This window comes from Emydura macquarii, unplaced genomic scaffold (genome assembly GCF_026122565.2).
Source record: "Emydura macquarii macquarii isolate MOO-44397 ecotype Brisbane River unplaced genomic scaffold, CSIRO-AGI_Emac_v2 contig_3623, whole genome shotgun sequence".
In the NCBI taxonomy this organism is placed as follows: domain Eukaryota; kingdom Metazoa; phylum Chordata; order Testudines; family Chelidae; genus Emydura; species Emydura macquarii.
Genome location: NW_027133760.1, coordinates 61,872 through 78,838, shown reverse-complemented (window position 1 = coordinate 78,838; position 16,967 = coordinate 61,872). Strand labels below are relative to the sequence as shown.

The 16,967-nt window shown below is 46.5% G+C and overlaps 1 protein-coding gene across 1 annotated transcript; it reads left to right on the top strand.

Annotated features, from left to right (window-relative positions):
- The first annotated feature begins 3,869 nt into the window (after positions 1-3,869).
- LOC137145754 (killer cell lectin-like receptor subfamily G member 1) lies at positions 3,870-15,620 on the top strand. Its single transcript, XM_067536686.1, has 5 exons — positions 3,870-4,122; positions 8,046-8,150; positions 8,903-9,057; positions 11,923-12,026; positions 14,521-15,620. The coding sequence occupies exons 1-5, from the start codon at positions 4,005-4,007 to the stop codon at positions 14,630-14,632; spliced, it is 594 nt and encodes a 197-aa protein (XP_067392787.1). The 5' UTR covers positions 3,870-4,004; the 3' UTR covers positions 14,633-15,620.
- Positions 15,621-16,967: the final 1,347 nt, after the last annotated feature.

Sequence of the window (16,967 nt, the reverse complement as noted above, 5' to 3'; positions counted from 1 at the left end):
GCCACCCGCCTCCTCACTCGTCGCTCCTCCACCTGCCTCCCCGGCCTGTCCCCCCACCACCCTCTCCCATCCGGCACGGGTGATCCGGAAGCAGGAAGTGGAGGAGGGGCGGGCTCTAACGCTAGGCAGCAACGACAGGACGCAGGCCCCGCCCAGCCCAGATCCAGTCCCCCAATGGCATATGAGAACGGCAAAACGTGCCTCGCCCGCGGATGATTTCTGCCCAATGAGAAGGGGGGATAGAAGGAGTCTATTCTCCACCCCCCAACCAAGCTGTCCTCCTCCTCACCCAATCAATGGTGACGATTCCCCGAGCAAGAACGAATCTCCCTGCTCGTATTTGTCCAATGGGCTGTGAGAACGGCAACGGAGGCCCCGCCTACGAATTTATCTCTTCCAATGAACAGTGGAATTAAAAAAAAGCACATGACAAGACCCAATGAGCGATAAGATTACTCACAAAAGCCCCGCCCACCACCCCCATTCCTCCAATAGACGGTTGAGAAGCACACAGAAGGAAGACCCACCCCGCAAAATGCTCTCTTCCAATGGGGGCGCAGCGCTGCTGATGACCGAAGACCAGTAGCGCATCCCGCCCCACTCTAGGGTGGCTGACGGTCACGGGACCCTCACGCGCCACAGTGCTCGACATCATCTGATTTCACCACTACCGCCACACCCGGGCGAGGGCGCGGTGCCTGCTGGGAGTTGTAGTCCTGAAAGCCCGATGGTCGCTGCTGGGCGCACTCTCTCTGCAGCCCGGGCGCGGTTTGATGGGACCGTGCGGCTCTGAGAGCGGGACGGGATGCTTGGGCCCGGCGGGGATGGCACAGCCGGGGCGCAGAGCGCGGCGGGAGCCGCCGGGCCATGGCAGGGGAGGGGCGGTTGTGAGCGGCCCGCGCTGGTGTTTCCCCCGCCTGGCGGTGGGCTCCAGACAGTCCATGCTGCCTCGTGGGACTGACTGCGCCCGGCTGGCGGCGCTTCTCGGGATCCCCCTCCCCCAGCCCCGCTCCCCTCATCGCCCGACCGTCGGGGTCTTTTCAGTCAGGGCCATGGCAGCGGCGGGAGTGGGTTGGGCGCTGCCACCCCCGCGGTTCCTAGGGGATGCTGCGCTCCTCGCTGCTGTTTGCCAACCGCCCCCGCAGCCCTGGCAACGGCCACTTCGAACGGCTTCGAACGGCCACTTCCAACCGCTTCGAACGGCCATTTCTAACGGCTTCGAACGGCCGCGGTCACTTCCAACCGCTGCGAACGGCCGCGTCTAACGGCTGCGGCGGGCTGCGCCAGTGCGCCTGGCTAGGAGCTCGGCTGGCTGCCTTGGGGTCCGGGGGGCGGCGGGGCCCCACCAGCTGTTACCGCCTCGGGGCAGGGGGAGCCTGGCGCAGCCTGAGCCAGTGTCTGGCTGGGAACAGCTGTACCAGGGCTTTGGGATCTGCCAGGGGCTGCCCACAGGTCTCCCATGGAGACCGAGGTCTTGGTAAAGCCTTCAGGGGTGTATGACCAGCCCAGTCAGGGATCCCCCCCTCTGCCCTACTGCTACAGCTGTAGCCGCAGGGGCGCTCTAGTGGGTCCTGGGACCCCTTAGTAGCGACACAGAGGTGGCTGGCTGGCAGAGTGCTCTCTGTGTGCTCAGCGCGGACACTGGAAACTCCCCGTCTGGGTCTGAAATAGTCAGAAGCTGATTATTTTCCAGGCATGCTGCACAAGACGCCCATTTGATAAGGATTTTGGAGAGGGCTGAGGGTACATGGTACACAGTCCTTACATCAGCCCATCTAGACATTTGCCTAGCTTTACAACAGGCTACGTAAAAAACACAAGTGAAGTCGGTACAAACTAAAATATCATACAGACAATGACTTGTTTGATACTGCTCTGTGTATTAAGTACAATAAAGTCCAATTGATTTAGTTTATAATTCTATGGTAAAAATGAGAATGTAAACACTTTTTCAATAATAGTGTGCTGTGACACTTGTATTTTTATGTCTGGTTTTGTAAGCAAGTAGTTTTTAAGTGAAGTGAAAGTTGGAGTTATGCGAGACAAATCAGACGCCTGAAAGAGATGCAAGTGGTTTGGAAAGGTTGAGAGCCACTGTCCTAGACCAGTGTTTCTCAACCTTTTAAGTAGCAAATACCCCCTAACTTCTGAAAATTTTAATAAGTACCCAACACTCAATTTTCCATGGGATTTTATATTTACAGACTAATGTGAGCCATATGTTGGAAGAAGGGCTGAGTGTATATATAAGGCCGTGATATGGCATATGTCAGATCTAGTGTGGGTAGGGTTACCACCTTTACACCAGGGGTGCATAACTGAAGTATGTACCTGGACTAGAGGTGATGTTGGCCAAAGCTTGGAGGCTTCTTGAGCAGCATGCCAATGCTGGGAAATATAAAGTGCTGCACCAAATTTTTGCCATAGATTGGAGAGGAGAAAGGGGTGAGAGAGACAGGAAAAGACAGTGACTGGTAAAATCTGGGGCTGACATAGTTGTCAATTCACTGCTCAGCTAGAGCCAGGGATGGAGGCTGCCACCTGGCTGCCAGCCCGGGAGGTGGGTGACTGCCACCCAATCCGAGCTGGGGCAGAGAAGGTTTTCGCACCAGTTGGGACCCAGGGATGTGGGCAGGCGTCTGCTGCCCATCTTCAAGCTGGGGCACTGAAGGCTGCCCCTTGGCTTGGAGCTGGGGCATGGGTGGCTGCCACCCGTCTGCGAGCCCAGCTCTTGAGATGCAGGAGGCTGCCGTCAGGCTCCCACGTGGGAGCTGGGATCCGGTGGAAGCACGGGGCTGCTCCTGTCTTCCCCAAAAGCCAGCGGCTGCCACCCGCCTCCCAGCTGGGAACTGTGACCGGGCAGGAAGCAGGCTGCTGCTAAATGCCTTCCACAAAAGCCGGTGGCTGCCACCCACTTCCCCTTCACTCTGTTTTTTCCCGGGTACCCCCTGCCTGTCTTGCATACCCCCAGGGGTATGCGTACCACAGGTTGAGAAACTATGTCCTAGACAATGAGGGGGAAGAAAGGAGCGTCTGTGGGTGGCTGGCTAAGCACCACCTGAAGTCATCATTTTAATGTTGCTGAAATTTGAATTTTATTAATGCCTGTTAAGACACAAAGGGACTTGGATATGCATATTTATAGTTATTTGTAAATTTAAATAAATAAACATCAACTATCATATCTACACTAAGGGCTTACAGATCTACCTCTCCTCTGTCTCTTGTCTCCTCCTGTCCTAGCTAAAATCTAGGCCTGTCTGACATCTCGTGGATGTTCAGCCATAAGCTGAAGCTCAACATGGCCAAAACAAAGCTCTTACTCTTTCTCCTCAAGCCTCTATTCTCCCTTTTTCATTCATTCATAGCACTGCTGTAAAATCATTTACTTACTTTGTCACATTGACCATTTCCTCCCTCTCTGCATCCCTTCACCTTCACTCTGTCCCCCATCATGGCATTAAACACTATGTGTCTTCCCTTTAAAAGTCCTTCATGTCCTAGCTTCACTCTTGTCATCTCTTACATACTCTCCAGATGTGACTCCTGGCTTCTGCTCTCCAGTGATTCCAGATTTCATTGCCCATTTGTTGAAATTATCACCTTTGCACTTTCATCCATGCTGACCCTCATGCATGGAAAGAGCTCTTCATAAAAGTCTGCAAAGCAACCACTTTGTCCTCCTCAAATCTCCCTTCTTGGCTATGTTGCCTCCAAGTGCTGGACCGTGATTAAGCAGTTAGTGTGCTGTGATTGCTGCTTATTCCACTGATCATAATCATCTCTGTTTCCTTGTGCTCCCACTGTCTGTATCAGTGTATTGGCTCTTGCCTCCGTTTGAACTACCCCTTCCTTTAATTCACTTTTTTCATACAGCTGGAGGCTGCCAGATTGCGAATTCTTTTTTTTAAATGCAGCCTCAGGTTTCCTGTTTCACGTGTTCTGAGGTCTTTCGCTCAACAGCCTGATTCAAACTCCTTGCTATACACGCTCCTCATCTTAGCATGGAGGGAAGCAGGGCAGAATCCTCGGCGGCTGAAATGAGTGAAGAAATAATCTATACTTCTGTACGGTTTTCACGAACACCGCCAGTCTGTACCAACGATGTCGTGACAAATAGAGGTAAGCAAGCCAAATGAAACTGGTGAATCCCAGAGCAAAGGATCTGTCATACAGTATCTACAGTGGCTATGGCAGAAATGTTCAGAGCTGGTAATTGATTTTGTGTGTCCAACTTGAGACATCTTGGGTTTGATTTTTAAAAGTGCTGAGCATTCACAATTCTATCAGAAATCAGTGGGAGCTGAAAGATCACAGCATTTCTGAAAATAAGACCCCTAGTAGAGTTCTCAAGTTGGGCACCCAAAATCTGTAGTTTCTTGAGTTTGACTGCACGACAATAGACTGGAAAATTTAAGCCTATATATAGACTAATAAAGATGAGGATACAGATGAATTATTGGCGTACGTGAATCATAGAGAGGGAAAAGACCCATGAGATCATCCTGTCTGTCTCCTGAGGGCAAGTGCAAGATTGTTCGCTGTAGTATATTATATTTTTTCAATGTTTTCTTCAATCTAGTTTTAAAAATACCCAGAGCTTCTACTTCTTTTCCTGAGAGACAATTCCACAGCTCAACACATCTCACTATCAGGAAGATTTTCCTGGTATTCATCTTAAATTTTACTTTCATAATTTCCTCTTCCCTCTTGCTGTTTACATCTTTCAGATATTTGCAGGCTGTTATGAAGTCCCCAATTTAGTTGTGGCTTAGTTAATATAGATTTTAGCTCTCTTAATCTCTTAATTGTCTCCTTCCAGTCCCCTGATCATTCTTGTTGTTCTTGTCTGAACTCCCACAAGTTTGCTAATGTCTAAAAATGAGGTGCCCACACTGAATCTAATATTCCAGGTAGGGTCTTATCAGAACTATGTAGAGAGGTTTTCCTGTCCCAAGAAAGGATGCTTCTGTGTATGCAGCTAAAACACGCATTGCTAGTGCCCGTGGCTGTTAATGGCACATGCCAGATATTAATCAATTTGAACAAAGCTGCCATAGGAAACCTCAAATATCCACTTGCCAGCGAAGTCTCACTCAGTTGGGAGGAGACCTCCTTGGTTTTGGATATGTTTTCTGGCTGTGTTTCAACTACATCCTGTGGGAGGTGGGGATTGTATTGTGTATATTTCAATTAGATATTTGCAGTCTCTTTTTTGTTTCAAAATCTCCCTTTTTCACATTGTCTCCTATTGAGATAAGACCACAGGAATAGAAAAGGGGAAGCTCCTCTTCAAACCCACAACCATCCGCCTCCCCAGCAAACAGCATCTGATCACTGTCTACCTCATTCTACCGAATCTCCAAAAATGAAGCATTTTTCTCTGGGCTGAAGTGAGTCTGTTACTACCTCTTATTGGGTCACATCTTGTAATTTCTTGGAGAACAGTGCAGTTCATCACAGTCAACTCTCCAGAGCTTTGTCCAGTTCTTGTTTAAATGTCCTGTGTAATAGGGTTCCCTTCCCTCCCCTTCCTCACAGGCCCCTCACTGTTAGGAAATATTTCATGATTATCCAGTGTGAGATTTCCCCCTCTTGTTCAGTTTCATCTAATCTCATCTGGTTTTTCCCTTTTCCCACATAAAGCATCTCTGTGTATGTGGTACCATAACAGTTGAGATCAGCAGAGGCCCTCAGCCCTACAGCACCTTGGTTCAACAGGGCAGAACTACAGGCACTGAATTCTCACTGGCGGACCCTCAACTCTGGAGCTTGCTTTCCTCAGTTGGATGGATCCTGCCAAGACTTATATTCATCCAGTCTGCACTGGTGTGGTATACCAACCCCACTTGGGTGCTGCTGTTTTATTCTCCAAAATTTAAGCTTTCACATGTTTTAAAATAGTCTCTATCTGTAATGGTTGGTTGGGAGGATGCACTTCAGCTCCTTTTTTCAAGGCTAACTGATGAATCTGACACGCTAACTCTGTAGGGTGTGAACTTCTCTGTTCATCTCAATGGGAGCCAAGCCAGATACACAAGGATAACAATGTTGTCATTTCAAGTATTAACTATTTCATTGCTCACTATGAGCATGTAGGAAAGGAGAGGGATGATCCCATTATGAAGGTCTGTGCAATCTCCTGTGAGTGATGGCTCACTTTGGCATCATGAGTGATTGGCCTAGGAGAGTACTGCCACTTTCCCCAATCAAGAAGGAGTCAAACCTAAGGAGCCTTGTAGAACCCAAGGGAACACCTGAGCCATCCTGAAGGAGAGCCAAGCTCAAGAAGCCCAGTGGTGTATATGTGCCTCACAGACGGGAAACTAAACATGCAGAACGCGTGAGTGTCTTCGCACTACAGTGAAGAGGAACCAAACCCAAGGATCATGCATGATCACATTTTGAACATCTGTACAATTGATTGTGAGTGGTGTCCTGTGGATGGGTTTTGGAGGGGCACCACAACCTTTATTTTGATTTGTTTCCATCTGCTCTCTGGATCCTGAGTCTGCTGACCGTGGCAAGGTCTTTTAGCTTCCCCAGTCTTTGGAGAAGGGGGAGGATTAGGAAAGCGTATGTGGGTTCAGGGGATATTGATAGTCCCAATAAGTTAACTGATTAAGGCAGATGGATTTATAGATATATATTTATTTCTGATTTGTGATTCTTTCATTGTACATGTGCCTAGAGCCCAGTGACAGGGCCATTTAAAAGTCCAGATAATAATATAAAGATACAATGAATAAGACAATCAGCATAGCTACAGTTTGGGGAAGATGTAAACAAGAAACTGCACCCATCACTAATTTATTTTAGTCTTCATTCATATTGTGCTGAGATTAGCTTTTCATGGCAGCAGGAATTATGGTTGCCGTAGGAAAGATGCAGCATCTGGACTGGGAGGCTGACAGAGGAGGGCCCAGGACACACGCTCTGTTTTTGAGAAGACGGGCGAGAGGGAGGAACTGAAAAATTTGGACAGGCAACTTCTCAGAACTGTGAAACTAGACTTCATTGTTAAGTTTGAGCAGATATTTATCTCCCACTTGAGCCATTTTCTGTTTATAATCAATGTGTGCAAGAGATTATGTGATAGAGATGGCGCTCCCCCTACCCTCCTAACATTAGGCTTTGAGGGAATTTTCAGGCCCTCAGACTGAGTCCAATATCTTGAGGCACTCAACAGCCACACTGTGCTAGTAACACTATCGTAAGAATAATAATGAATTGTTATTTATAGTAGCATCCAAAGGTCTCAGTCCTAATTAGGCCCATTGTGCTAGGCACTGTACAGAGATGAATGAAGACATGGTCAATATCAGAGGAATGGAGTAACTTTTCCATCTGAAACTCCAGGAAGAATTCTAGAGAGGCAGAATGAAGTTATATTATTAGGAAGCTAGGCAGGATGCTGAGGTTAAAACTACCTACTCAGGCAGAAAGTGTCAGGGCATCTTTCAATGAACATGTGGAGAAGCTCTTGTTTTTACTTTCTATCTGAGACGTAGCAGCTCCAGCTGCACAAAATCATTCTTCAGCACCACACTGGAACATTGAGGTCAGTATCGATTCTTCACGGAGAGCGCCCCTTATTGAGTCACATGCACCATCCCCATCCACACAGCGCCTGAGCTGGACTGTGAGCTATTGGGGTCCGTACTGATTCAGAGGAAGGGGGCCCCCCTACCAAGAGCATTCCTTGCCGTAAAATATCCCTTAACACTGTGTGGGGCTGTTGAGTTCAGCGTTGTGGAATTACTGATGCCTGGATAGTGCAGATGTAGGCAGACATTTCTGGGTATGGATATGTTATTAAAGGAACTATAGTGAGATGTAAGTAGTGCATCCCTTTTGGGGTATAAAAATCTATAGTCTACTCTGGCCATAAGCTGTTTGGGACAGGAATACTGTTATTGCTTGGCCAATTAATAAATTGTCCAGTGCCATGTACAGGCTATAAAATATAACTGTTAATGGGGATGCATAGTAAGGTAGGTGTATACACCATACATTTACCATGGTTCCTGTTTTCTCTCTTCCAGCTCACCAGCGCTGGTCATCTGTCCTGTGCAGCATGGCTATGGGTGCTGGGATACTGATCGCCGTCATGCTGATGGTAGTGGTAGTGCGGGTGGTTTGGAGGATTGGTGAGTGTCCAAAGAGACATGGGATGTGAACAACCTGAGATCACAAGATGGGAGATCTGCTCTCAGTTCACCTAAGCAGAGGAGGCAAGATTCTGATCACCGTTATACTATGGCAAATCTGGAGTAACTCCACTGAAGACACTCCAGCTTTGCACCATGTAAAGGAAAGCAGAAACTTGCCTACAGCTTACTGAGGTCATCCCCTATGGAGACCCTGGGGGAACTATCCTAGGCCTTGTTTCCTAGTTAAAGAAAGAGCAATGAAATGTAATGAAAAATCTTTTCAGATTTGTCTGAGTTAAGACAACAAACTGAGAACTAAAAGTACTACTGGTGTGACATTCTGAGTGTGGCATGCACAAGAAGGTGCTAAACCCCATATGCATATGCTGCTGTGAGCTGTGGTCACACCTATTCTACTTCTCACCCTGCAAAACGATCACACCATGGGTATGACATAACCTTTTCCTTGGTTTTCAAACACACACAGTGCTTGCCTTGCTTTCAGAGGTCTAAGTTCTGCTCCCACAGGACTAAGTAACTGCATCCATTGAAGTCTGTGGGGTTACCCGGTATAAGAGGAAGATCAGCCCTATGGTGCACACATCTGATCAAATTCAGAGGTGATGTAAAGTGTGGTGCAAATTATACAAAGGGCCTGTGATTCATTACTTTGTATAGTCTTTTATATCTTTATTCCTGACTCAGGTGAATAGAAATGGAGTAAAGTCATTATTATGATCCCTTTGCAGATAGTCCCTGTCCTCCTGGCTGCCCTGACAAGTGGGTGGGTTACAGCAGCAACTGTTACTTCTTCTCCAAGGAGAAAAAGGATTGGAATTCTAGCCAGACATTCTGTTCTGCAGAAGAATCAAAGCTCCTGGTGATCAGTGATGCCAAGAAAATGGTAAAAATCTGTCAGCGTCATTCCATGAGGCTCTTTTATTGTCTTGCAAGTGCTTCTGTGATTTGCCTCCAGTGTGTGCTATCATGCTGACACCAAATTGACTACAAAGGGGAGAAAAAACCGTTGATTATAACAGTGATACACAGGAGGCTGATGTGGTAATCGGTGTGTTGGTCACCGATGTTTATCAGTGTAGGCTGCATGCATGTGTCCCTGTGTAGATGCTGTCCCAGCTCTGATCAGGAAACTGAGATGGCTCTCACAATCAAATGAGTCGACATGACCACACATTAGCTGAGCAATGAAGGCACCCAGGCCAGGTTTATTGTGTGCAGCACAATGAGAAGTGACTTAGAGTATCTCTGGGTCAGTTTCACATAGGCGGCGTTACCATGGTCTCGGCCCAACGGTGGGACTTTCCGTTATCCCCTAGACCAGACACCGGTATTCCCTCTAACACCCTCTTTTATACACTGTTACATACACTTTCATTCTGCCCCCTTTGAAATAGGTAGTTGCTGCCCTCTTGACGTAGTCTAATACCACCTTTTCCGTTGATTGGCTGATTTGGGCAACACCACTCCATGTATCATTTCTATCCATAAAAGTGTCATTTCAGAGAGTTAGTATCTTGGTACCTCCTATACCTGCTACATATTTTAGTAATATTTTGGCAGTCTTACAATCTTGCAGTATCAGCACTTTCCTGTACCAGTTTCAGTTAACTTGAGTGACCCCTTATACTTCTGTTCACTCGGCTTTTTCCATTTAGGCCTTAGCCTGTTTTACAGGCCTTAAGCTCTCACTTCTTACTACAGCTGACATTTTTAGTCTACATCTAAGAGATTCCCAAGGGGGTGGTTGTAATCAGCAGTCAGGGAAGGATGTTGCATGGTAGCCTTTTTCCATCCCCCACCCCGCCAATATTTAGCTTTCCACTGATGGGAGTTAGCTCAGCCAGTCTCAGCAACTGAATGCAGTTGTGTGGGTGATACTGGAAGCCGTTTGTTTGTAAGCTCTTCCCCTTCCAAGTGCCAGGTAGGGGGGCACAAAACTAGTGACCATGAGAGAGTTTCAGGCAAACCAGGTAAAGTTAGTGGGGACTCTTGCTTAAGCAAATCCTGACCAGAGTCCTTGCTGCTGGAAGCCATCCTCAAGCCCCTCACAACCCATTTTTCTACTACCATAAAACCTCCCTGATCCCTGTGCTGAAAGTTCTTCACCCACTTCTCTGTTCCTGGGGCCTTCTCCAATACCCTCTGTCATGAGTTCCATATACAAAGGGTTTTCCTGATGTAAGTCACCCCCATACTGCATGTGTCACTCTGTTCCTTATGCTGCATAGGCTGTGACCCATAGGTTCCCTCTTGTTTGAAACATTCTTTGATTTTCTGGACATGCTTCCCCATCCCTACGCTGCCAGAGGCCCTCCCTGATTTCCCCAACCTTCCATTCCCCAGTCATCTCTCTGGCTGCTCCTAGTCCCCTGCCTCACATAGCTAGAGCTTCTGTGGAAGATGTGAGCTCTGTTGTTTGCTTCCTTGCATTGCCAATCCTGGCAGCAGGAGACACGAGACATCTCCATGGTGTTAATAAATGGGTGTATTTATTATGGTTTAGTTAGAAATGCAGTGGGGCAAATTGATTCCTGGTGATTTCCTCAACTGTTGTGGATTTTCTCCAAGACAGAATTTATTGTGTATAATTTTTCTTTCTATGAACAATGAACACTAGCTAAACGTCAGACAAATGGAAATGAAAGCCTGTAGGGGGAAAAGTTCTTATGTCTTAATGAAATCTCAGTGCTGACCCGTCAATACCTATTTCTGTCCTGGGCTCCCCACACAGCTCTGCAGCCCCCCTGTTATTCCAGTCCAGAGCTCCCCCAAAGTTCAGCCTGTGCACCTCTGTTCTGACTTGATTTGAAATTTCCCTGTGGCTTTTAATGTAGGACCCTTATCTGAGAGACTCTGTGCACTCTGAGTTCACCCTCTGAGAACTTCCTTCGCAGTATGAACCCAAGGCACCTCAAGTTATGTCTGCTGCTTCCTGAACACAGCGTCTGCTACATGTCCCAAGACAGGACTCCCAGAATTGAGCTGTTTGCCAGCTATTATCTTGTAACTGTTTAAAAAAAAAAAAAAGAGTTTGGGGAACACAAGGCAGGGTCAGCCGCAAAGGAGACAAGCCATCGGCACTTCTTAAGGTGGAGGTAGAAGTCTTGCCACCCACATGAATAGTTAAGGTTCTTCAATTTTCAGTTTTTACTGAAAAAATCCCAAGTTTTACAGAAGTTATTATTCAGTTTTTACAGATTTTCACCCAATTTTGGATCACTCAAGTACATGAAAAGACTGTTTACCTTAAGAGAATTCAGTGCATCCCATTAGATATGTTAATAATAAGTTAGTCTAAGTGTAAATGTGCGGCTGTTGGTCAAAGCAAGGCAATGTAGTAGAAGATATGTGCATACGTGCATATATTCATTTACTATTAATGTACAGTTCATTGTACAGAAATAAACCACAGCATTAAACTGCTTTTACTTTCAATACTCTAACTTTTCTTTGTTACTTTTTTTTTCTGTCCTCCTGTCCCCCCATATTAACCAGGACATTCACCAGAAAACTGTCAGGTTAATTTTTTGCACTGATTTTCACACATTTTCAAATTTTTATAATAAACAGAGAAAATTCCCAGGAAAATTTAAACAAAATAATCACTGAAAACATAGGTTCTTGAGAATAGTCAGGCTCAGTTGGTATATTTTGCTCCATGACATTTGATTGCTCTGTTTGCCCATCAGGACTTGAATTTTCAGGTTGAGTTTGATTCGTTCCTTTGTCCTTCCCCACTGCTTTCTAGGACCTGTTCTCGCTGATGAAGATAGATGCCCATTGGATTGGTCTGAGGAATAGGACCAGCACTGGTTGGGTTTGGGAAGATGGCTCAAAACTCAACAAAACAAAGTGAGTTTGATTTCAGTTTTTAAAAAAACAGCAGCACTCTGAAGAGCTAGGTCCTAAGATAGTAATACAGTTTTATCAGTCCTTACTCAGGCAAAACTCCTAGGGAAGATCTTGAGAGCCATGTCTACAATACGGGCACTATAGTGATATAGCTATGGCGCCATAGCTGTGCTGGCTTAACCCCACAACGTAGATGCAGCCTACACTGAGGAAAGGACTTTTTCTGACAGTGTAGGAACACCACATTGCTGAGGGATGGTAACCACGTGGACAGAAGAGTTCTTCTGTTGACCTAGCTGAATCAACCCCAGTGGTTAGGTCAACTTAGCTATGGTGCTCAGCGGGTGTGGATTTTTCTCACCCCTGAGTGCTGTAGTTATGTCGACCTAAATTCTAAGTATAGACCAGACCTTATGCACTGTCAAATTCTACTCTACCACCATCAGCATGAATCCAAGGGAAAGCCATTGGGCCTTTTTCTCTACTGCTGTGACCCAAGACTCTTCATGTCAACTGGCAAGGAGGTGTAGAGGGATTACAGGGAACTCCTGGGTCTGGTATGTATGTTCTAGCTCACCGAAGAATGTCATGTGAGATCTCAAAAGCTAGTGTCACACTGGTCATCTATATAATTGTGAAATGCATGTGCAAATGTTATGCAAGGAGTTATGTAAATACACTGAAAACTCTGCTCTTGTAGTCTGTGTCTAGGGACTGGGCACCAGCAAAGGTGAATAACATGTTTTCTGACAGACAAGAAATGTTTATCTGTATGGCTGTTTACAGGTAAATTAAGTATTGTATGGTTCACAGTGGGTCTCCTCTTACCAGTTTAAACTGAATGATAATGAAGGATTGTAAAACATCCCAGAGAGAAAAATAACAGGAAGAGGTGCACAGTGGAGTGCGGGGAGAGAACCCTATCTTGATTTGCTCTACTATATTTGGGAGACACAGATGACACCCTGTCATCCTTCACCTAGGAAGTAGATGGATAGCATGTTTGCTTCATGAAAGAGAAGTCTCATTCTCAAATAGGCGTAGTTGAAAACGCTGGATTTTGGGTGAGATAAGCTTCCTTTAGACAGGAGGGGAACCTGTTAGTTAAGTTTAATCTGTAGAAAGCGTGTTATGATTTTGTTTTGTATGTAACCATTTGGGTTTTTTAAATATGATTACTCACTATCACTTGAATCTCTGTGCTTTGATCATAAATGTATTCTTGTTTTCACTATAAATAAATCTCAGTGCTGTGGTGTTAAGCACGGGGCTGGGCCTGAGTAGAATCTGGCAAGCTGGTGTGTACTGTTCCTGTGGGCACCGCAGGCTTGGTAATTCTGTAAGTGTCTATTACATCAGAGGCTGGACATTTCAGGATAGGCTTAGAGGACTCAGGGTTGGTGTGTGCCACAGTGAGGCCTGTGAAGGCTTGGATGGCAGTGCTTGTGTTGCCAGAGGCTGGTGGTTCCTGGGAGCTAATCCACAGCAGGCACAGACAAGACTTCCTCACACTGTTGGTAGGTGGTGGTGAGGTGCCTCATAGCCCTGGGTACTCCTGGAGAGCATCACAGCCACTTTGTACCGTGTGAAGTCATTTATACCTGTGTATAAAATAGTACAGCTCTGAAGCTGATCTTACCTGCAACTTTGTAAATCAGGAATTATTCTACTGAAGTTAACAGAGTTGCATTGGTTACACTCTAAAGTTCCATTGGTGTTAAACTGGCATAAGTCAGCTCAGAATCAAGCCCTACTTTTCTGATTTGGGAGCATTTCACCGCCACTTTGCACTGGTGTAAGTGGCGCACACAGTTCAAGGCAGAGGAGAATTAGGCCTGGTCTACGCTTAAAATTTAGGTTGACATAGCTGTGCCACTCAGGTGTGTGAAAAATCAACACCCCTGACTGTCATAGCTGTGCCGACCTAAGTCCTGCTGCAGCTACTGTCACTTGTGGAGATGGTGTTCCTACACTGGCATAGTTACAGCTATAGTCTACATGGCCAAAGGCCCTTTGACGTTAGTGAAGTTACTCTGGATTTACACCACTGTAAACCAGCATTTTAGCCAGCAATTATGCTCATTCTGTTGCCTGAGTAAGGACCTTGGGATTTGGCCTGATTTCCCGTTCTGTGCTCTAGCCACTTGACCAGGTTCTCTCTGGAATTCCAGCTTCCGTAGTCTAAAGAACTCCACTGGAAGGCAATCCCAGCTCTGCTGCTCTCACCCTTACCCAGATGGCCCCTGGCATGAGCACATGCACAGCTCAAGTTTCTAAAGTTAATGCAGTGCATCGTGTCTTTGTCTAGTACTGGCGTGGGTTTCATGATGATAAGCAGTCTCTATTATTGTCCATTTCGGATTCAGTGAGAGCTGCCCCTTCTGAAGCAGTTCCTGTCACTTCCTCTCCTCCCCCCCACCACAGAGTGTTTTCTGCCTTGCCTTTTAGTGACAACTCTTACTATCTCTCCTTGTTCTGTGTATGTCTCTTGCAGGGTCATCTCTAACAGCCCTGTGCAGCACTGTGGTGTCCTGTGGCAGAGTACCCTCCAGGCCTCTAGCTGTGAAGTTCTTCAACCATGGATCTGTGAGAAATCCCTCAAGTAACCTCCTCTTGCACTTTCCCACCAAATAGCCTTCACTCACACCCAGCCAGTGGATCTGGATCCCAGCAGCCCATCCAGACATGCCTAATCCTTGTTTCCAATGGACCCAAGCTGGTGATGCTCCTAGGAGGTTTGTGTCTGTCACCACTGCTCTCTACTGAAATGAATCAGAATTGCACAGCCATGTATGAGACAAATCTGATTCATGGACTCTCAGTTCCCTGAGGCTGAGAGCTCTGTAGGAGCAAAGTCATTTGCTCCTGAGGATGAGTTCTGTGCAGAAATCCTAGATCCATTCTCAGTCCTCATCTCAAGGATGGGAGCATTGCAGAGACCTGCTGACATTTATCTTTGTTGCCAGGGAAAAGACTTGAGAATGATTCCCAGTCTTGGTCTTTCTCACTCTGCCCAGGGCTTGAGTTATTAGTATGACAGAGGCTGGGCCTAGTGACCCCTTAGGTTAGACTTCTGTTTTGCTAAGCAGATGACAGACTTTTTTTTCAGTCCCTGTTTCTCATTTCTTTGGCACCAGGAGTGCTGCAGAAGCTGGGCCTTCTGCCCCTACTGATTTGCTCTCTACTTGTACTGACTTCCGCTCCCAGAGTCTGTCTCTCATGTATGCCACAAGACCATGAGTGCTGTGAATAGGCAGAGGAAGGTGAAATGAGAATGTGTGACATTTGTCTACCCAGAAATGAAAGTAAACTTCTAACTCCAGTAGTGTGATGAACCAGCAGTCTGTGTCTGTGTCACCACAGCCTTCTTTTGGAACAAATCAGAACTGTTTAGCAGTGTAACGGATTTGGAAGGATTCAACTTTTATCAGTAAATGTTAGTAAACATCAATTTCACTGTACACACAAACTAATGGAAAAATATTTTCATTGATAATCAAACTTTACAGATAGGTAAAGTAAGAAAAATGCTGCTTGAGAACTTCTTAGAGTGTGATTTAAGGATATTTACTTTGTATATTTTGACTTGTGATGTTAACAATTTGTGTTTTAATGGTTATACAGCTTTAACTTTTTGAATTTCAGCATCTGCTGTCATTAAACATTGCCTGACCCCCTCCATAATTTGCCACGACTATACAAATTTCAATAGATAAAAATCTAAAATAATGTTTAATAGCAACATCAGCCATTGAAATTATGAAAATATAAAAATCAAATTCTGTCAAGGCTAATCACAGGCCTCCTTTAGCTCGAGTGGTCCAGGATTTAATAATCACATGTATTATGGTATTGCCTAGGGACCAACTATGAATGGGCCCCAATTGTGCTGACTGCTGGACAAACACAGAGTAGTAAATGATCCCTGCCCTGAAGAGCTTATAGTCCAAGTAGGCAAGACAGACCCAAGGCAGGGAAAGGGTAGAATACACAAGCAGCGTGAGCAATGGAGTGGCAGCAAATAACGTGTTAGTGCAATGATTTTTTGGGGTGGTGATGGGGGTTAGTTGGGAGGGGATCACCTAAATGGAAAGAAAAGAGACGGCGGGGGGGGGGGGGGACGGGACAGGGCAGCACTCGAGTAATGCTGACACACTTTACAACAGTGTTCTAGTGTTTCTGACAGGCACAAGTGGGGAGGAGGGAATACAGGGGCATTCCCCCACCCTTCCTTGGCTGACTCTGAGAAGAAACCCAGCAGCATCTGCTGTCTCCCTTCTCGGCCATGCCAAAGACAACTTTGCCTGCGGCTGGGAACCCATCACTTGCACAGGAGATAACATGTCGGAGGCCTGGACTCAGCATATCCTATTCTAGCATTATCCTAGTGAAGGAAGCACTGGGACATGCTGAGCCCAGACCCCAGTGTCAGGGCAAGGCACAACCTGGAGAGCACGGGAGGAAGTACCATGCAGCCCCATGGGGAGCAGAGGCACTGGGGGCCCTTCATCCAGGCTGCAGTCCTTCTCCACTCTGCTGCTCTGACATTCCCTTCTGCAATCTGGCCTGATCCATCGCTGTTTCATCCCAATCCCCCCACTCCTGGAGCCCCATCTTGCACTTGCCACTGCCATGTGAACTCCCCACTCCTCGGTCAGCCCATGCACAGTCACCTGCAAGCAAGCGGTCCCTGCCCTAGTGAGTGAGTGCTTCTGGCCAGCCACTCTTGGGATTATGCAACGGTGAGACTCCCAGCCAACATCCCCAGTCCCAGATGCAGCCCTAGGAACTGCTGTTTTACAGAGTTCAGTCCTGCCCATTGGACTCTGCAAGCTCGTTGGTTAGTCAATTTGTCAAAAAGATTGATATGCACCAGCTCCATCACTCTAAATGAAATCTCTACACACACCCAGAACGCATGCACTGCTTTACATAAAACAA

Excerpts from the sequence above, each read along its gene's own strand:
- LOC137145754 (XM_067536686.1), top strand. The coding sequence starts at position 4,005 with ATGGAGGGAAGCAGGGCAGAATCCTCGGCGGCTGAAATGAGTGAAGAA. Across the intron at positions 8,151-8,902 it reads GCGGGTGGTTTGGAGGATTG|ATAGTCCCTGTCCTCCTGGC; the intron begins GTGAGTGTCCAA and ends ATCCCTTTGCAG. Across the intron at positions 12,027-14,520 it reads TCAAAACTCAACAAAACAAA|GGTCATCTCTAACAGCCCTG; the intron begins GTGAGTTTGATT and ends TGTCTCTTGCAG.